Genomic DNA, 16,491 nt, shown 5'->3' with positions numbered 1-16,491 from the left:
AGACAACTTTGGATGCTGTAGCTCCTCTGAAAAAGAGAGCTTTAAATCAGAAGTGCCTGACTCCGTGGTATAACTCACAAACTCGCAGCTTAAACCAGATAACTTGTAAGTTGGAGAGGAAATGATGTCTCACTAATTTAGAAGATCTTCACTTAGCCTGGAAAAAGAGTCTGTTGCTCTATAAAAAAAAGCCCTCCATAAAGCTAGGACATCTTACTACTCATCACTAATTGAAGAAAATAAGAACAACCCCAGGTTTCTTTTCAGCACTGTAGCCAGGCTGACAGAGTCAGAACTCTGTTGAGCCGAGTATTCCTTTAACTTTAACTAGTAATGACTTCATGACTTTCTTTGCTAATAAAATTTTAACTATTCGAGAAAAAGTTACTCATAACCATCCCAAAGACGTATCGTTATCTTTGGCTGCTTTCAGTGATGGCGGTATTTGGTTAGACTCTTTCTCTCCGATTGTTCTGTCTTTTCATTAGTTACTTCCTCCAAACCATCAACATGTCTATTAGACCCCATTCCTACCAGGCTGCTCAAGGAAGCCCTACCATTAATTAATGCTTCGATCTTAAATATGAACAATCTATCTTTATTAGTTGGCTATGTACCACAGGCTTTTAAGGTGGCAGTAATTAAACCATTACTTAAAAAGCCATCACTTGACCCAGCTATCTTAGCTAATTATAGGCCAATCTCCAACCTTCCTTTTCTCTCAAAAATTCTTGAAAGGGTAGTTGTAAAACAGCTAACTGATCATCTGCAGAGGAATGGTCTATTTGAAGAGTTTCAGTCAGGTTTTAGAATTCATCATAGTACAGAAACAGCATTAGTGAAGGTTACAAATGATCTTCTTATGGCCTCAGACAGTGGACTCATCTCTGTGCTTGTTCTGTTAGACCTCAGTGCTGCTTTTGATACTGTTGACCATAACATTTTATTACAGAGATTAGAGCATGCCATAGGTATTAAAGGCACTGCGCTGTGGTGGTTTGAATCATATTTATCTAATAGATTACAATTTGTTCATGTAAATGGGGACTCTTCTTCACAGACTAAGGTTAATTATGGAGTTCCACAAGGTTCTGTGCTAGGACCAGTTTTATTCACTTTATACATGTTTCCCTTAGGCAGTATTATTAGACGGCATTGCTTAAATTTTCATTGTTACGCAGATGATACCCAGCTTTATCTATCCATGAAGCCAGAGGACACACACCAATTAGCTAAACTGCAGGATTGTCTTACAGACATAAAGACATGGATGACCTCTAATTTCCTGCTTTTAAACTCAGATAAAACTGAAGTTATTGTACTTGGCCCCACAAATCTTAGAAACATGGTGTCTAACCAGATCCTTACTCTGGATGGCATTACCCTGACCTCCAGTAATACTGTGAGAAATCTTGGAGTCATTTTTGATCAGGATATGTCATTCAATGCGCATATTAAACAAATATGTAGGACTGCTTTTTTGCATTTGCGCAATATCTCTAAAATTAGAAAGGTCTTGTCTCAGAGTGATGCTGAAAAACTAATTCATGCATTTATTTCCTCTAGGCTGGACTATTGTAATTCATTATTATCAGGTTGTCCTAAAAGTTCCCTGAAAAGCCTTCAGTTAATTCAAAATGCTGCAGCTAGTGTGCTAACAGGGACTAGAAGGAGAGAGCATATCTCACCCATATTGGCCTCTCTTCATTGGCTTCCTATTAATTCTACAATAGAATTTAAAATTCTTCTTCTTACTTATAAGGTTTTGAATAATCAGGTCCCATCTTATCTTAGGGACCTCATAGTACCATATCACCCCAATAGAGCGCTTCGCTCTCAGACTGCATGCTTACTTGTAGTTCCTAGGGTTTGTAAGCGTAGAATGGGAGGCAGAGCCTTCAGCTTTCAGGCTCCTCTCCTGTGGAACCAGCTCCCAATTCAGATCAGGGAGACAGACACCCTCTCTACTTTTAAGATTAGGCTTAAAACTTTCCTTTTTGCTAAAGCTTATAGTTAGGGCTGGATCAGGTGACCCTGAACCATCCCTTAGTTATGCTGCTATAGACTTAGACTGCTGGGGGGTTCCCATGATGCCCTGAGTGTTTCTTTCTCTTTTTGCTCTGTATGCACCACTCTGCATTTAATCATTCGTGATTGATCTCTGCTCCCCTCCACAGCATGTCTTTTTCCTGGTTCTCTCCCTCAGCCCCAACCAGTCCCAGCAGAAGACTGCCCCTCCCTGAGCCTGGTTCTGCTGGAGGTTTCTTCCTGTTAAAAGGGAGTTTTTCCTTCCCACTGTTGACAAGTGCTTGCTCACAGGGGGTCGTTTTGACCGTTGTGGTTTTTCCGTAATTATTGTATGGCCTTGCCTTACAATATAAGGCGCCTTGGGGCAACTGTTTGTTGTGATTTGGCGCTATATAAATAAAATTGATTTGATTTAAAGATATTGTGAATCCATACTTCATTTTATGGGCTTTTCAAAACATAACGACTATATGTCTTCTATTTGTGTTGTTACAATCACTAAAATCTGTTTTCTTGAGCAATTTGTCACTACAGCCTTTAAGTAATGAGACGTTTTATGTCTCTTGTTAGAACCGTTCAGCTGGGAAGAATATTTGAGGGAAACCGCCTCCAGTGCAGCCTCACCTACATGCTTCAAACAGGTAACTGTTAAGATACAATTTTACTTCATGAAGTAAGTGACTTCATGAAGAGGCCAAAAAGACGTCATAATTTGGAGTCATATATTGTTATGGACTTCTGAAGTGTTTGAAATCTCGGTATACTGAATAAAACGTTTAATGTTACATGGGGAATGATGAGCGAATAATTGAGTAATATCAAATGAGCGCTGTCTTTGATGTATTGCTACTCTGAAATAGACTTCTAAAATGCACACAGAATACATTAAATTTGTAGAAGGTAGGAATCGCTGTGTGTAAATGGAGGAAAATGTGATGCATGATCTGACATGGACAACACAGCACCTGAATGTGCCACTGTACTACAGGCCAGAGTCCCTCCCACAAATGACTTCAAGGCTGGCATGAAACTTGAGGCACGAGACCCTCGCAACTCCAACTCGGTGTGTATTGCAACAGTGATGGGCATGATGGGTACTCGTCTACGCCTGCGTCTGGACGGCAGTGACAACACCAATGACTTCTGGCGGCTGATAGACTCGTCAGATATCCAACCAATAGGAACTTGTGAGAGAAATGGAGACATGCTGCAGCCTCCTTTAGGCAAGTGAGACACAAAAGAAAACACTTAGAGATTTTTGTTTTATTAAAGTTACTAATTAGGAGTTTGTGGATTATTTTAACTTTTTCTCCTTTGCCCAGGTGGTGCAGAACTATACAGGTGCATCTAAAGTCCTTTTTCTCCTTAGACCAGGGAAGGCACTTATGCCATTCTCTGGTTCAGGAGGTGGCTTGGCACCAGGAATACAACACTTGTAACCCATTTCCTGGACATGTCTGTGCGTGGTGTCTCTTGATGCATTGACTCCACCCTCAGTCCACTCCTTTTGAAGGTCCCCGAAGTTCTTTACTCTGCTTTGCCTTGCAATCTTTCAAGGCTGTAGTTGTCCTTTTTGCTTGTGCCTTTTTTCCGATTGTATTTTTCCCCTCGAGATAATTTCCATGAATATTCTTTGCTCTAGAATTCTAAATAGCCAGAGCTTTTAGCAGTGACCTTTTGTGTCTTAACCTCCTTCTGCAAAGTGTCCATAAGTGTCTTCTGGAAAACTGTCACTTCAGCAGTCTTCCTCATGATTGTGGTTGCATGTGCTGGACCAGGTTTGAGAGATTCATGGTGTTCATACTGCATAAAAAGTAAGTCCCTTCGGCTGCTCCCTTGTTTGCACTCGGGATCGCCACAGCAAATCCAAGGTGGATCTGCATGTTGAATTGGCACAGGTTTTATGCCGGATGCCCTTCCTGACACAACTCCGATTACTCGCCTAATTTTCTTCTGGTACAGAAAATCAGATTTTCCTGTACTGCTATCTGAAACAGTGGCAGGGTACCCTTGCAGAGATTACTTTACAGAGATCAAGCAGGAACCTGCACAGTCCCACATCCACTAGCAACCAGCACTCTTCACTTAACGCCTTTGAATAAATATCTTGCATCTACTAGTACTGCAAACATTGTTTCTGTGTTAATTTTATGTGTTTAACGTAGTTTTGATCACAAAAAAAGTAAATTTGAAGTTTCATTGCTTAAATTTGACCTTATTATTTTATTGTCAAGATTAGTTCTCCACTAGTCGATGACTAATGGTACCTGACCACTCGACTGATTTTCGTGAGTTGTCTCACTGCTAATTAAACGTAATTAATTTATATATGAACTGTGCAGCAGTGACATATTAATAAGATGTCTATAGTTTTTCAGCTGTTACATTTCCCATTAGATCTTGGGAATTGGTAACATTGAGACATTGAAATAAATCTTCAGTATTTCTCTCCCCACGTGGGCAGGGTTTAGAATGAATGCTTCTTCATGGCCCATGTTCCTGCTTCGGACGTTGAGCGGCGCAGAGATGGCACCTGCATCTGCTTTTAAGAAGGTAATGATAACAGTGAGTAATTGAAGGGTAATCTTGATGTAAATATCATATCTTGGTTCTGCAGCTCCTGAATAGTATTGGTTTGAAATCTCTTCTGTTCTGCAGCTTTCATTAGCAAATGCTGAATAAGTATTTGAGACACTATAATTTCCCAATGAAACAGATATCCTACTCCTGTCACATTGTACATATGCACAAATCTCTGAGCTCCATTCTTGGAAAAAAAGATAATTTATGCAACAAACCAATAAACACAGTGCAAGGATGGAATTGCTCAATTTAAAGACAATCTAATGAATAGAATCAGTGAATGTCCCTTGGAGCCTATGTAATAATAATGTTTTTGTTGTTACCATCTATTACAATAACCACCACAAGGGGGAGATGTCAGACACCATATATTGAATCAGAGCAGCCTTATTTCAAAACTTGTTTTTTGGGGGGTAGTGGAAACTTTTTCATTCTTACTTTTAAAGTGTAATACTCTTTTTGTATATTGATATGTAAATGCTTTTTCAGTACCATAATGTTAGTATGTAGCACAACAGTGACACTGTATGGACACATCTTCCTGTAAAGCCGGTAAAACAGTAAAAAATAAAAAAAATGATGTACAGTATTTATTTGTTTGTCTTTAGGAACCACTCAATCCTGCTAAAAACTACTTCCAACCTGGTATGAAGCTGGAGGCTGTGGACCGGAAGAACCCCTACCTGATTTGCCCCGCCACAGTGGGAGAGGTCAGAGGGCAGGAGATCTTCATCATGTTTGATGGCTGGCGAGGAGCGTTTGACTACTGGTGTCCCTTTGACTCCAGAGATATCTTCCCTGTCGGATGGTGTGCCCTGACAAAACACAACTTACAGCCACCTGGAAACTTCTGTAAGTGCTGTTTTCCTTGTATTCACATTGTTGTTGCACATTGTGCATAATGTGCATTTTGTTTCTCAAATTCCAAGTTTGAGAAGGAAAAAACACTCTTGACAAACATTTGGAGAACTGTGTGTGTGTGTGTGTGTGTGTGAGCAGCACGTTAGAATTGTACGTAAACTTTTGAAACCATAGCTGTCCCTTTTAAAACAAGATTTTACCTACTAAATTTACATGTGACAAACCCAGCTAATGAGATCATCAGTGGAAAAAGTACCTTGACACTTGCACAAATTTAACCCCTGCACTACCACACAATATGTCGTGCGAATGCGACCCACTTTGTCCCACTAGATGCCGTGCTTTGTGCCGCTGGACACCATGTTATATAGAATAATTATTTCGTAGTGGATGACGCATTTGCTCTCAGAATTTGGCTGATGAAACCATCTCTCATCGCTCCTGGAATCACAGAAAAATTTCTACAGCTGAAGCTTTTCTTGTGTGCTTCATGAGGTGGAGAATGCATTTGGAATTGTTGCGAAGGTAATTATTTATAGTATTTATATTGTAATGGAATGGTAAAACAGTTGTGTTTTCATTCCTTCTTATGAGGTAGATAATGTATTTGTAAAATATTATGTTTATTGTGGATGTAACATCTCATACTCATTCATATGTGCTGCGGCATTGAGACGCATTGACTCACAGTGGCACACAGTGTTTTCAAATAGATTGTGCAATGTTTACATCTAGTTCACAAAATTAATTTGTGCCAGAGATTTTGAACATTTCAAAATTTTCCTTGCACTCTTGCACGCAGCTGTGCACAGTTTACAATGAGTTTACTCTCTGGCATGCCAGATTGCATGGCAGTATGGGGATCAAATTTGTGGAAGTGTCAAGGTACCTTAACTGTTGAGGTTTGTATTGTCCATGTTCACAAATAACATTATTCTTGGCGATTCAAATACATGTGTTATGTGACAGATGGAGTTTAGTTGCTCATCCTGTTATAATGTGCTGACGTCTCAGTCATAAGATAAGTTTACTGCAGTGACACGTGGTTTCTGTGTTGTTTGTTGTTGATGTTGGTGGACAGCTGTTACGAATCACACAGAACAATTTTTGGCACTAAACACCAAACATGCCTCTGCTTCATCACTACAAGTTGTAGGCTGAGTTGAATAAATAGACACCTTATTTGAGTTGTGAAGTAAACCATTAATATTTGCTGATGTCACCATCCCTTCTACAACCCCAATTCCAATGAAGTTGGGACATTGTGTAAAATGTAAATAAAAACAGAATACAATGATTTGCAAATCTTCTTCAACCTATATTCAATTGATCACACCACAAAGACAAGATATTCAATGTTCAAACTGATAAACTTTATTGTTTTTGTGCAAATATTTGCTCATTTTAAAATGGATGCCTGCACACGTTTCAAAAAAGCTGGGACAGTGGTATGTTTACCACTGTGTTACATCACCTTTCCTTCTAACAACACTCAATAAGTGTTTGGGAACTGAGGACACTAATTGTTAAAGCTTTGTAGGTGGAATTCTTTCCCATTGTTGCTTGATGTACGACTTCAGTTGTTCAACAGTCCGTCGTATTTTGCGCTTCATAATGCGCCACACATTTTAAATGAGCGACAGGTCTGGACTGCAGTCAGGCCAGTCTAGTACCCGCACTCTTTTACTACGAAGCCACGCTGTTGTAACACATGCAGAATGTGTCTTGGCATTGTCTTGCTGAAATAAGCAGGGACGTCCCTGAAAAAGACGTTGCTTGGATGGCAGCATGTGTTGCTCCAAAACCTGGATGTACCTTTCAGAATTGATCAATCAATCAATCAATTTTTTTTTATATAGCGCCAAATCACAACAAACAGTTGCCCCAAGGCGCTTTATATTGTAAGGCAAGGCCATACAATTTGATGGTGCCATCACAGATGTGTAAGTTGCCCATGCCATGGGCACTAACACCCCCCCATACCATCACAGATGCTGGCTTTTGAAGTTTGCGCTGGTAACAATCTGGATGGTCTTTTTCCTCTTTTGTCTGGAGGACACGACGTCCATGATTTCCAAAAACAATTTGAAATGTGGACTCATCAGACCACAGCACACTTTTCCACTTTGTGTCTGTCCATTTCAAATGAGCTCGGGCCCAGAGAAAGCAGAGGCGTTTCTGGATGTTGTTGATGTATGGCTTTTGCTTTTCGCAAATATAGAGTTTTAACTTGCAATTGTAGATGTAGCGACAAACTGTGTTAACTGACCGTGATTTTCTGGTGTTCCTGAGCCCACGTGGTAAGATCCTTTACACAATGATGTTGGTTTTTAATGCAGTGTCGCATGAGGTATCGAAGGTCATGGGCATTCAGTGTTGGTTTTCGGCCTTGCCGCTTGCGTGTAGAAGGTTCTCCAGATTCTCTGAATCTTCTGATTATATTACAGACTATAGATGATGGCATCCCTAAATTCCTTGCAAATGCACTTTGAGAAACATTGTTCTTAAACTGTTGGACAATTTTTTTCACACAGTTGTTCACAAATTGGTGATCCTCACCCCATCTTCAGTGTCTTGTATCCAGATAAACCTAGATTATTACTAGGTCCCATCAAAATGAATTGCAGCTCACAGTTGTTTCCAGTGAATATTTTCAATCAGATATTCTTGTTCCACAGACATTTCAGATTACAGTGTGTCTGGACAATCAAGTTTTTTTTTTATTTTTATTATGGAGGACACACATAGTACAGCGGATAAGATCACACTATATATATATATATATATATATATATATATACACACACACACAACGGTGCATTTAATGAGGAAGTATGGAACATCTAGCATACAATAAGGTTTACTATCAGATGTGGAGGGATGCTTCTTTTGACCTCTGAGGACCATGAGAGGCCAAATCCAAGATGGCTGCTGTGTTCTAATGCACTTAATTTTGGTAGTAGATCAAGGTCAAAGTCAAATTACATAATTTGCTCATTAGCAAGCATATCCACACTTTCAAGGTCTGACAGTCTCTAGAACAGAAGCAAAGTGCAGCATCCATTGCACCCTTTCTTGCAGTGTCATTAGATTTGATTCATGGCACGATTTTGATGCATCAGGGAGAGTGGTAAGCTGCACTCAGGTGTACTGCACTTTGCTTCTGTTCTGGGGACTGTTAATTCTTAAAATTTTGGATAATGTTATTAGAAAATATTATAATTTCACTTTGACCTTGATCTGCTACCAAAGGTAAATGCATTTGGACATTAGACAGGGTGGACTTGTGGCCATCTCTGATTTGACCTCCTCATAGTCCATCCATCCATCCATTTTCCTCTGCTTTATCCGGAGTCGGGTCGCGGGGGCAGCAGCTCAAGCAAAGCCGCCCAGACCTCCCGATCCACACACACCTCCCCCAGCTCCTCTGGGGGAACCCCAAGGTGCTCCCAAGCCAGCTGAGAGATGTAATCCTTCCAGCGTGTCCTGGGTCTTCCCCGGGGCCTCCTCCCAATGGGACGTGCCCAGAACACCTCTCCAGCGAGGCATCCAGGGGGCATCCGGAAAAGATGCCGAGCCACCTCAACTGACTCCTTTCGACATGGAGGAGCAGCGGCTCGACTCCGAGCTCCTCCCGAGTGACCGAGCTCCTCACCCTATCTCTAAGGGAGCGCCCAGATCCACAAAACACATGTGGACTGGTTGGGCGAACTCCCATGAACCCTCGAGCAGGAGTGTGTAGAGCTGGTCCAGTGTTCTGCGACCAGGACGAAAACCACACTGAATCCTGAATCCGAGGTTCGACCATCAGTCGAATTCTCCTCTCCAGTACTCTGGAATAGACCTTACCGGGGAGGCTGAGGAGTGTGATCTCCCTATAGTTGGAACACACCCTCCGGTCCCCCTTCTTAAACAGAGGGACCACCACCCCGGTCTGCCAAGACAGAGGCACTGTCCCCGATCGCCACGCGATGTTGCAGAGGCGTGTCAGCCAAGACAGTCCCACAACATCCACAGACTTAAGGTACTCAGGACGGATTTCATCCACCCCAGGAGCCTTGCCACCGAGGAGCTTTCCAACCACCTCTGTGACTTCTGCCTGGGTAATGGATGAGTCCTCCTCCGAGTCCCCAGTCTCTGCCTCCTCTTCGGAAGACGTGACGATGAGATTGAGGAGATCCTCGAAGTACTCCTTCCACCACCCAACAACATCCCCAGTCAGAGTCAACAGCTCTCCACCCGCACCGTAAACAGTGCCGGTGGAGAGCTGCTTCCGCCTCCTGAGGCGTTGGAAGGTTTGCCAGAATCTCTTCGAGGCTGACCGATAGTCCTCCTCCATAGCCTCCCCGAACTCCTCCCACACCCAGGTTTTTGCCTCTGCGACCGCACAGGCTGCGGCACGCTTGGCCTGCCGGTACCTGTCAGCTGCCTCTGGGGTCCCACCTACCAACAAAGATAAGTAGGACTCCTTCAGCTTGACGGCATCCCTTACTTCCGGTGTCCACCACCGGGTTCGGGGATTGCCGCCGCGACAGGCACCAGAGACCTTGCAACCGCAGCTACGAGCGGCCGCATCAACAATGGAGGTGGAGAACACGGTCCACTCGGACTCCATGTCTCCAACCTCCCCCGGGATCTGGGAGAAGCTCTCCCGGAGATGGGAGTTGAAGACCTCCCTGACAGAGGGTTCCACCAGTCGTTCCCAGCAGACCCTCACGATACGTTTGGGCCTGCCAGGTCTGACCGGCTTCCTCCCCTCCCAGTGGATCCAACTCACCACCAGGTGGTGATCGGTCAACAGCTCTGCCCCTCTCTTTACTCGAGTGTCCGAGACACGTGGCCAAAGGTCAGATGATACAACTACAAAGTCGATCATCGACCTCCGGCTCAGGGTGTCCTGGTGCCACATGCACTTATGGACACCCTTGTGCTCGAACATGGTGTTCGTGATGGACAAACTGTGACTAGCACAGAAGTCCAACAATTGAACACCACTCGGGTTCAGATCAGGGAGACCGTGCTTCCCGATCACCCCCCTCCAGGTCTCACTGTCGCTGCCCACCTGGGCGTTGAAATCCCCCAGGAGAACAGTGGAGTCCCCAGTCGGAGCGCTATCTAGTACCCCTCCCAGGGACTCCAGGAAGGTCGGGTACTCTGCACTGCTGCTCGGCCCGTAGGCCGAGACAACGGTGAGAGACCTGTCCCCAACCCGAAGGCGTAGGGACACGACCCTCTCGTTCACTGGAGTGAACTCCAGCACATGGCGACTGAGCTGGGCAGCAATAAGCAATGCAACCCCAGCTCTCCGCCTCTCCCCGTGGGCAACGCCAGAAAAATGAAGCGTCCAGCCCCTCTCCAGGAGTTGGGTACCAGAGCCCATGCTGTGCGTGGAGGTGAGCCCGACTATCTCTAGTCGGTATCTCTCAACGTCCCGCACAAGCTCAGGCTCCTTGCCCCCAGCGAGGTGACATTCCACGTCCCAACAGCCAGGGGCTGTGAGCATGGACCGGGCCGCCGGGCCACCCGCCCTCAACCGCCACCCAATCCTCTCTGCACCCGACCCCCATGGCCCCCTCTGCAAGTGGTGAACCCACAGGAGGGCGGGCCCACGTTGCTCCTTCGGGCTGAGCCCGACTGGGCCCCATGGGCTAAGGCCCGACCACCAGGCGCTCGCGAGCGAGCCCCAATCCCAGGCCTGGCTCCAGGGTGGGACCCCGGCTCCGCCATACCAGGCGACGTCTCGGTCCTTGATCTTCCACTGGTCATGGAGGTTCTGAGCTGCCCTTAGTCTGACCCGTCACCTAGGACCTGTTTGCCTTGGGAGACCCTACATGGAGCACAAATACCCCAACAACATAGCTCCTAGGATCATCCGGGTATGCAAACTCCCCCACCACGATAAGGTGGCAGCCAAGGACTCCTCATAGTCCTTGGATGTCAAATCCAACTTCTTTCCACATCTGAACATAAACATTATTTTATTATGGAGTTAAAATTGTCTCATTAATATTTGTAAATGCACACAGGGTGATCGACAAATAATCATTGATTTGCAAATGTGTTCAGATATCCACAAATGCAAATTTCATATTTGTAACTTGTAAATTGGTCTTTGCAAATAATGTTGTATTTGCAAATATAAAACTTAATTTGTAAAAAAAAAAAAAAAAAAAATTACATTTGTAAAACTGGAAATTGTATTTGTGAATTGAGTTTCAGCATTTGTGGATCACCAATTACACGCATTCATTGCTTTCCTCTGCGACGTCATTTTGAGACATTCTTTTCGCAAACACAGATCCACAAACAAATGCTGACTGATTTACAAATACACACTCATGCACACTGGATATCCACTAGATGGCAGTGTGGTTCCATTCATTGATGTGGCAAGCTGAAACTATATGCTCCCGGATGAGAGAAGACCGACATTTCAGAATAAATCATTTCACATTACCGTAATGGAGGGGTCTGATGGATGGGTATCTATATGGTGATATTGTCTGCAAGGTCAATTATTTTTTAAAATTATGATGTGTCCGCGGATTTCATCATGGGGAGGGGGGCGGGGGTGTTAGTGTTGTACTCTTTAACGCAGTGGTTCAAATAAGCGTATTAAACAGCATTGCGCCTGTGCGTGCTCCGTGACACAGACATGCTGCAAAATTCTTCTTTTAAAAACTTGAAAGTTCTAAAAGTTTGCGATGTACACATGCTACATTTAGCTAAGCATCACACACAGGAACATCACACAGGAACCACACTGTGTCACCGCAACAACCAACCAGTCCTGCTTTACGACAACTGTCGCAACAGCCAGGCTTTGAGTGGCATTTATTCTCGAAACTCTGCGGATCCGAGGAAACTGATTTGTATCTGCACAGATCAGCGTCCGCGGACTTATAAAACTTGCATGATGTCATAAAAAAAGAACGCTTTTAAAAACTCAGGAGCGATCACGATTAAAGAGTCATCCGGGAGCATATAGTTTCACCTTGCCACATCAATGAATGGAACCACACTGCCATCTAGTGGATATCCAGTGTGCATGAGTGTGTATTTGTAAATCAGTCAGCATTTGTTTGTGGATCTGTGTTTGCGAAAAGAATGTCTCAAAATGACGTTGCAGAGGAAAGGGATGAATGTGTGTAATTGGTGATCCACAAATGCTGAAACTCAATTCACAAATACAATTTCCAGTTTTACAAATGTAATTTTTTTTTAACAAATTAAGTTTTATATTTGCAAATACAACATTATTTGCAAAGACCAATTTACACTCAACAAAAATATAAACGCAACACTTTTGGTTTTGCTCCCATTTTGTCTGAGATGAACTCAAAGATCTAAAACTTTTTCCACATATGCAATATCACCATTTCCCTCAAATATTGTTCACAAACCAGTCTAAATCTGTGATAGTGAGCACTTCTCCTTTGCTGAGATAATCCATCCCACCTCGCAGGTGTGCCATATCAAGATGCTGATTAGACACCATGATTAGTGCACAGGTGTGCCTTAGACTGCCCACAATAAAAGGCCACTCTGAAAGGTGCAGTTTTGTTTTATTGGGGGGGGATACCAGTCAGTATCTGGTGTGACCACCATTTGCCTCATGGAGTGCAACACATCTCCTTCGATGTAGAGAAATGAACATGCAATACACGAGCAAAAGCTCTGGTTGACATTCCTGCTGTCAGCATGCCAATTGCACACTCCCTCAAATCTTGCGACATCTATGGCATTGTGCTGTGTGATAAAACTGCACCTTTCAGAGTGGCCTTTTATTGTGGACAGTCTAAGGCACACCTGTGCGCTAATCATGGTGTCTAATCAGCATCTTGATATAGGCACACCCGTGAGGTGGGATGGATTATCTCAGCAAAGGAGAAGTGCTCAGTATCACAGATTTAGACTGGTTTGTGAACAATATTTGAGGGAAATGGTGATATTGTGTATGTGGAAAAAGTTTTAGATCTTTGAGTTCATCTCATACAAAATGGGAGCAAAACCAAAAGTGTTGCGTTTATATTTTTGAGTGTACAAGTTACAAATATGAAATTTGCATTTGTGGATATCTGAACACATTTGCAAATCAATGATTATTTGTAGATCACCCTGTGTGCATTTACAAATATTGAGACAATTTCAACTCCATATTTTATTGCACTAACTATGCTAGAAGTTATAAACTTTTCCCATTAATGCACAGTGATTGTGCTTATTTGCTACACAGAGACATTAATGATAAAATTTGTCTTGATGGGTTTTCATTTTGTTGAGGGACGTATTCATAATAGACAAAATCACTAAATCACCGTGTGCAATGAATCATGGGTACACCCAAGGGTCATGCATGATAAATTTGACCTGGAAGCGATAAGCTGCCAAAGTTTTAACAGCGATGTGGAAAAGGTCAATGCAAAATGCAATTTAAAACGTTGATTTTAGGGCACAATTTTGGACAGAAGAAATTCATGGGAATGGATGATATGGGGATGCGCAGCTCATGACCTCCCCGTGGTGTCGACGCCAGCTCCTTCCAAGTGCAGACGCTAATCCTCTGCCGTCGCTCACTCAGTACTCCCACGCAGCTCTCAGCATCAACTTAAACACTCTGCTCACACTAATATCCAAGGGCTGAAGCTGTTTTGTTAACCCTCCCGGAATAACAGCAAGCACCGTGTTCGTCTGCTTCACACGCTGTTTCACAATCATTGTCTGGGTGAGGTGAGGAATACGCGTCCAATGTTCTGTTCTCTTATTGGTTATCGTGACCAACGTGACCTATAGGGCGGCCGCCATACTACAGTGCCCATGATGCATTGCATTTCCGTTTCCGGTGGCTATTTTAAAACATACAGCGACTCTGTCACGTAAAATTGTTTTATTACGGTAAATTAATTGAGAATCTACCGGTATATTTTTCATTTATAAGTCGCTCTGGAGTATAGGTCACACCCCTGGCCAAAATGTAAAAAAAAAAAAAGTGCGACTTGTAGTCCGAAAAATTCGGTACGTCTTGTCCGTGGCTTGTTTTTTGATTTATATTCTCTGTATTTAAAGACATGCAGGTTAGGTGAATTGGAAACTCCCTTGCAAAAGAGGTCTCGATCTCAATGGGACTAACCTGGTTAAATAAAGGTTAAATTAAATAAAAAAAAATTAAAATTGGCATACTTGTGTAAGCATGGTGTTAGCTTTGTGGATTCCGTGTGTTTGGTGTCGCCAATAAAGGTCTGTTTAGATTAGTCCTGCATTCCAGTTTTGGTGTTTCTACATCATTTGAAACTGCAGATGACTAAATGACTGAATTTGTAACTATTGTAAGTCACTATTCAGATGCATCTATACGTTCAGCATACGGTAGGACGTTTCGACAAAGTAGGATGGCTCGTCAGAACACCAGTAAACTTCTACAACATATTTATTTATTTTATTTATAATTTATTTGACTGAATAAGAAGCTGTGTCTCTTACAAAATTTTGCTAAAGCCTTTATGATCTGCATAAACAGACCTGGGCATCCACGTTTCCTGTAAACAGCGGTATCACAGCTCATTCAAATGTCGTATTTACATCACTCAACAATAGCAACTTCAAGAAAACTGTTCTAATAAGCTTCTATAACATGTTAGTGGTTCATTTCATGGAACAATACATGAAATTCACCAAAAAAAAAAAAAGGTGGGGTTGATCACAAACATCGGTGTCCATCTTTCCCAGAAATGGCGATCTCTATGTGCGCGGATATGCTCCACTTTCAGTAATTCTGCAACTAGTTCACACTAAATTTGCTAAGAATGCAAGCGCAGACACCCAACCTTTTAATATTTTTGCAGTGACATTTTAATATATTTTCACGATGAGATTTCAATATGCCACACATTTGAAGCCAGTAAAACATTGTCAATATGTAATTCCGGATTTGATCTTTTTTAATGAAAGAGCCAGCGGGAACTTTAGCCACGCTGCACATGCTCCTGCAGAGTTAGATACTTCATCTGTTGACCATGTAAAGATGATAGAAGTTTAGTTTGTTTTTTTGTTTTTTTCTTTTTTTAGATGTCATACAAATGCAGCCTGTTGGAAATGTATACAAAACGCCACACCACAGTGAACACAATGAATAGCAGCTGGAGCCTTTTATCCCATCTGACGGCGGCTCTGTGTGTGTGTGGAAAAGCACGCATGTGCATTCTAGCCTGACCACTTCCTTGGTTAGTGGCAACTGTAGCCTGTAAATAGGCTTTTAGGATATGTTACTGCAATGTTATTATTGTCTGCCATCAAAAAAAAAATAAAAATGCAACAGCTATGTGGTGAGCAGTGAGTACAGCTGTCTCTTTATGAACATGGGGAGGAGCAACAGTTTTACTTGCATGCACTAATGGTACAAACATGGAAGTCTCATATGCTAAATGTAAATGCAGGTCAGAAAAGCTCAGTGTGCTGAGGGAGTGTTGTTTCATTCTTTGCCTGCTTTAAGCCATGAACTTAGAAAATATTTGCTGCTGTATTAATATGTACCGTATATATAAAATTAGAGTTTAAAACACCTTCAACTGCATCAATGATGACCAAAGTAAAAGAAGGCATGATGAATACTGCACAGTCTTAGGCCTTGTTCTGACTGCCATTAGAAATCCAATTTACGTACATATTTGATTTGAGTCTGATTCCATGCTGCAAGTCTGAGCAATCAGAAATTGCATGATTTTTTTTTTCTTCTCCACAATCTGTTTCAAGCCTCATTCTGGGTGTGCTTTGATGCTGAGTTTTCACTCCACATAAAGCTCCCCCTGTGAGATTTATGGGGTAAGACCTGTGGTGACTGGGGGGGGGGGGGGGGGTGCGTGCATCCATACACGAAAGCCCAAACGAAGCTGTAAAAGTCATGTCCAGGGTTCTGCAACCTTGACTGTCAAGAGCTTTTTTTTTACCTTATCTCCTACGAAATAAAATTCATCTGGAGCCACAAAACATAGTTGACCTTTTAAAATCAATGAATATAGATAA

At 42.7% G+C, this 16,491-nt stretch overlaps 1 protein-coding gene across 1 annotated transcript in view; it reads left to right on the top strand.

Moving 5' to 3' along the window:
* Nucleotides 1–16,491, top strand: part of scml2 (Scm polycomb group protein like 2) — a 91,720-nt gene that overhangs the window by 27,337 nt on the left and 47,892 nt on the right. Inside the window, exons 4-7 of the mRNA XM_034194718.1 lie at nt 2,599–2,669; nt 3,017–3,251; nt 4,493–4,581; nt 5,220–5,463. Coding sequence (XP_034050609.1) covers nt 2,599–2,669; nt 3,017–3,251; nt 4,493–4,581; nt 5,220–5,463 — 639 coding nt within the window. The remainder of the gene's footprint in view (nt 1–2,598; nt 2,670–3,016; nt 3,252–4,492; nt 4,582–5,219; nt 5,464–16,491) is intronic.

This window comes from Thalassophryne amazonica, chromosome 2, assembly GCF_902500255.1.
Source record: "Thalassophryne amazonica chromosome 2, fThaAma1.1, whole genome shotgun sequence".
In the NCBI taxonomy this organism is placed as follows: domain Eukaryota; kingdom Metazoa; phylum Chordata; class Actinopteri; order Batrachoidiformes; family Batrachoididae; genus Thalassophryne; species Thalassophryne amazonica.
This window is presented reverse-complemented; position numbering and strand designations above follow the sequence as displayed.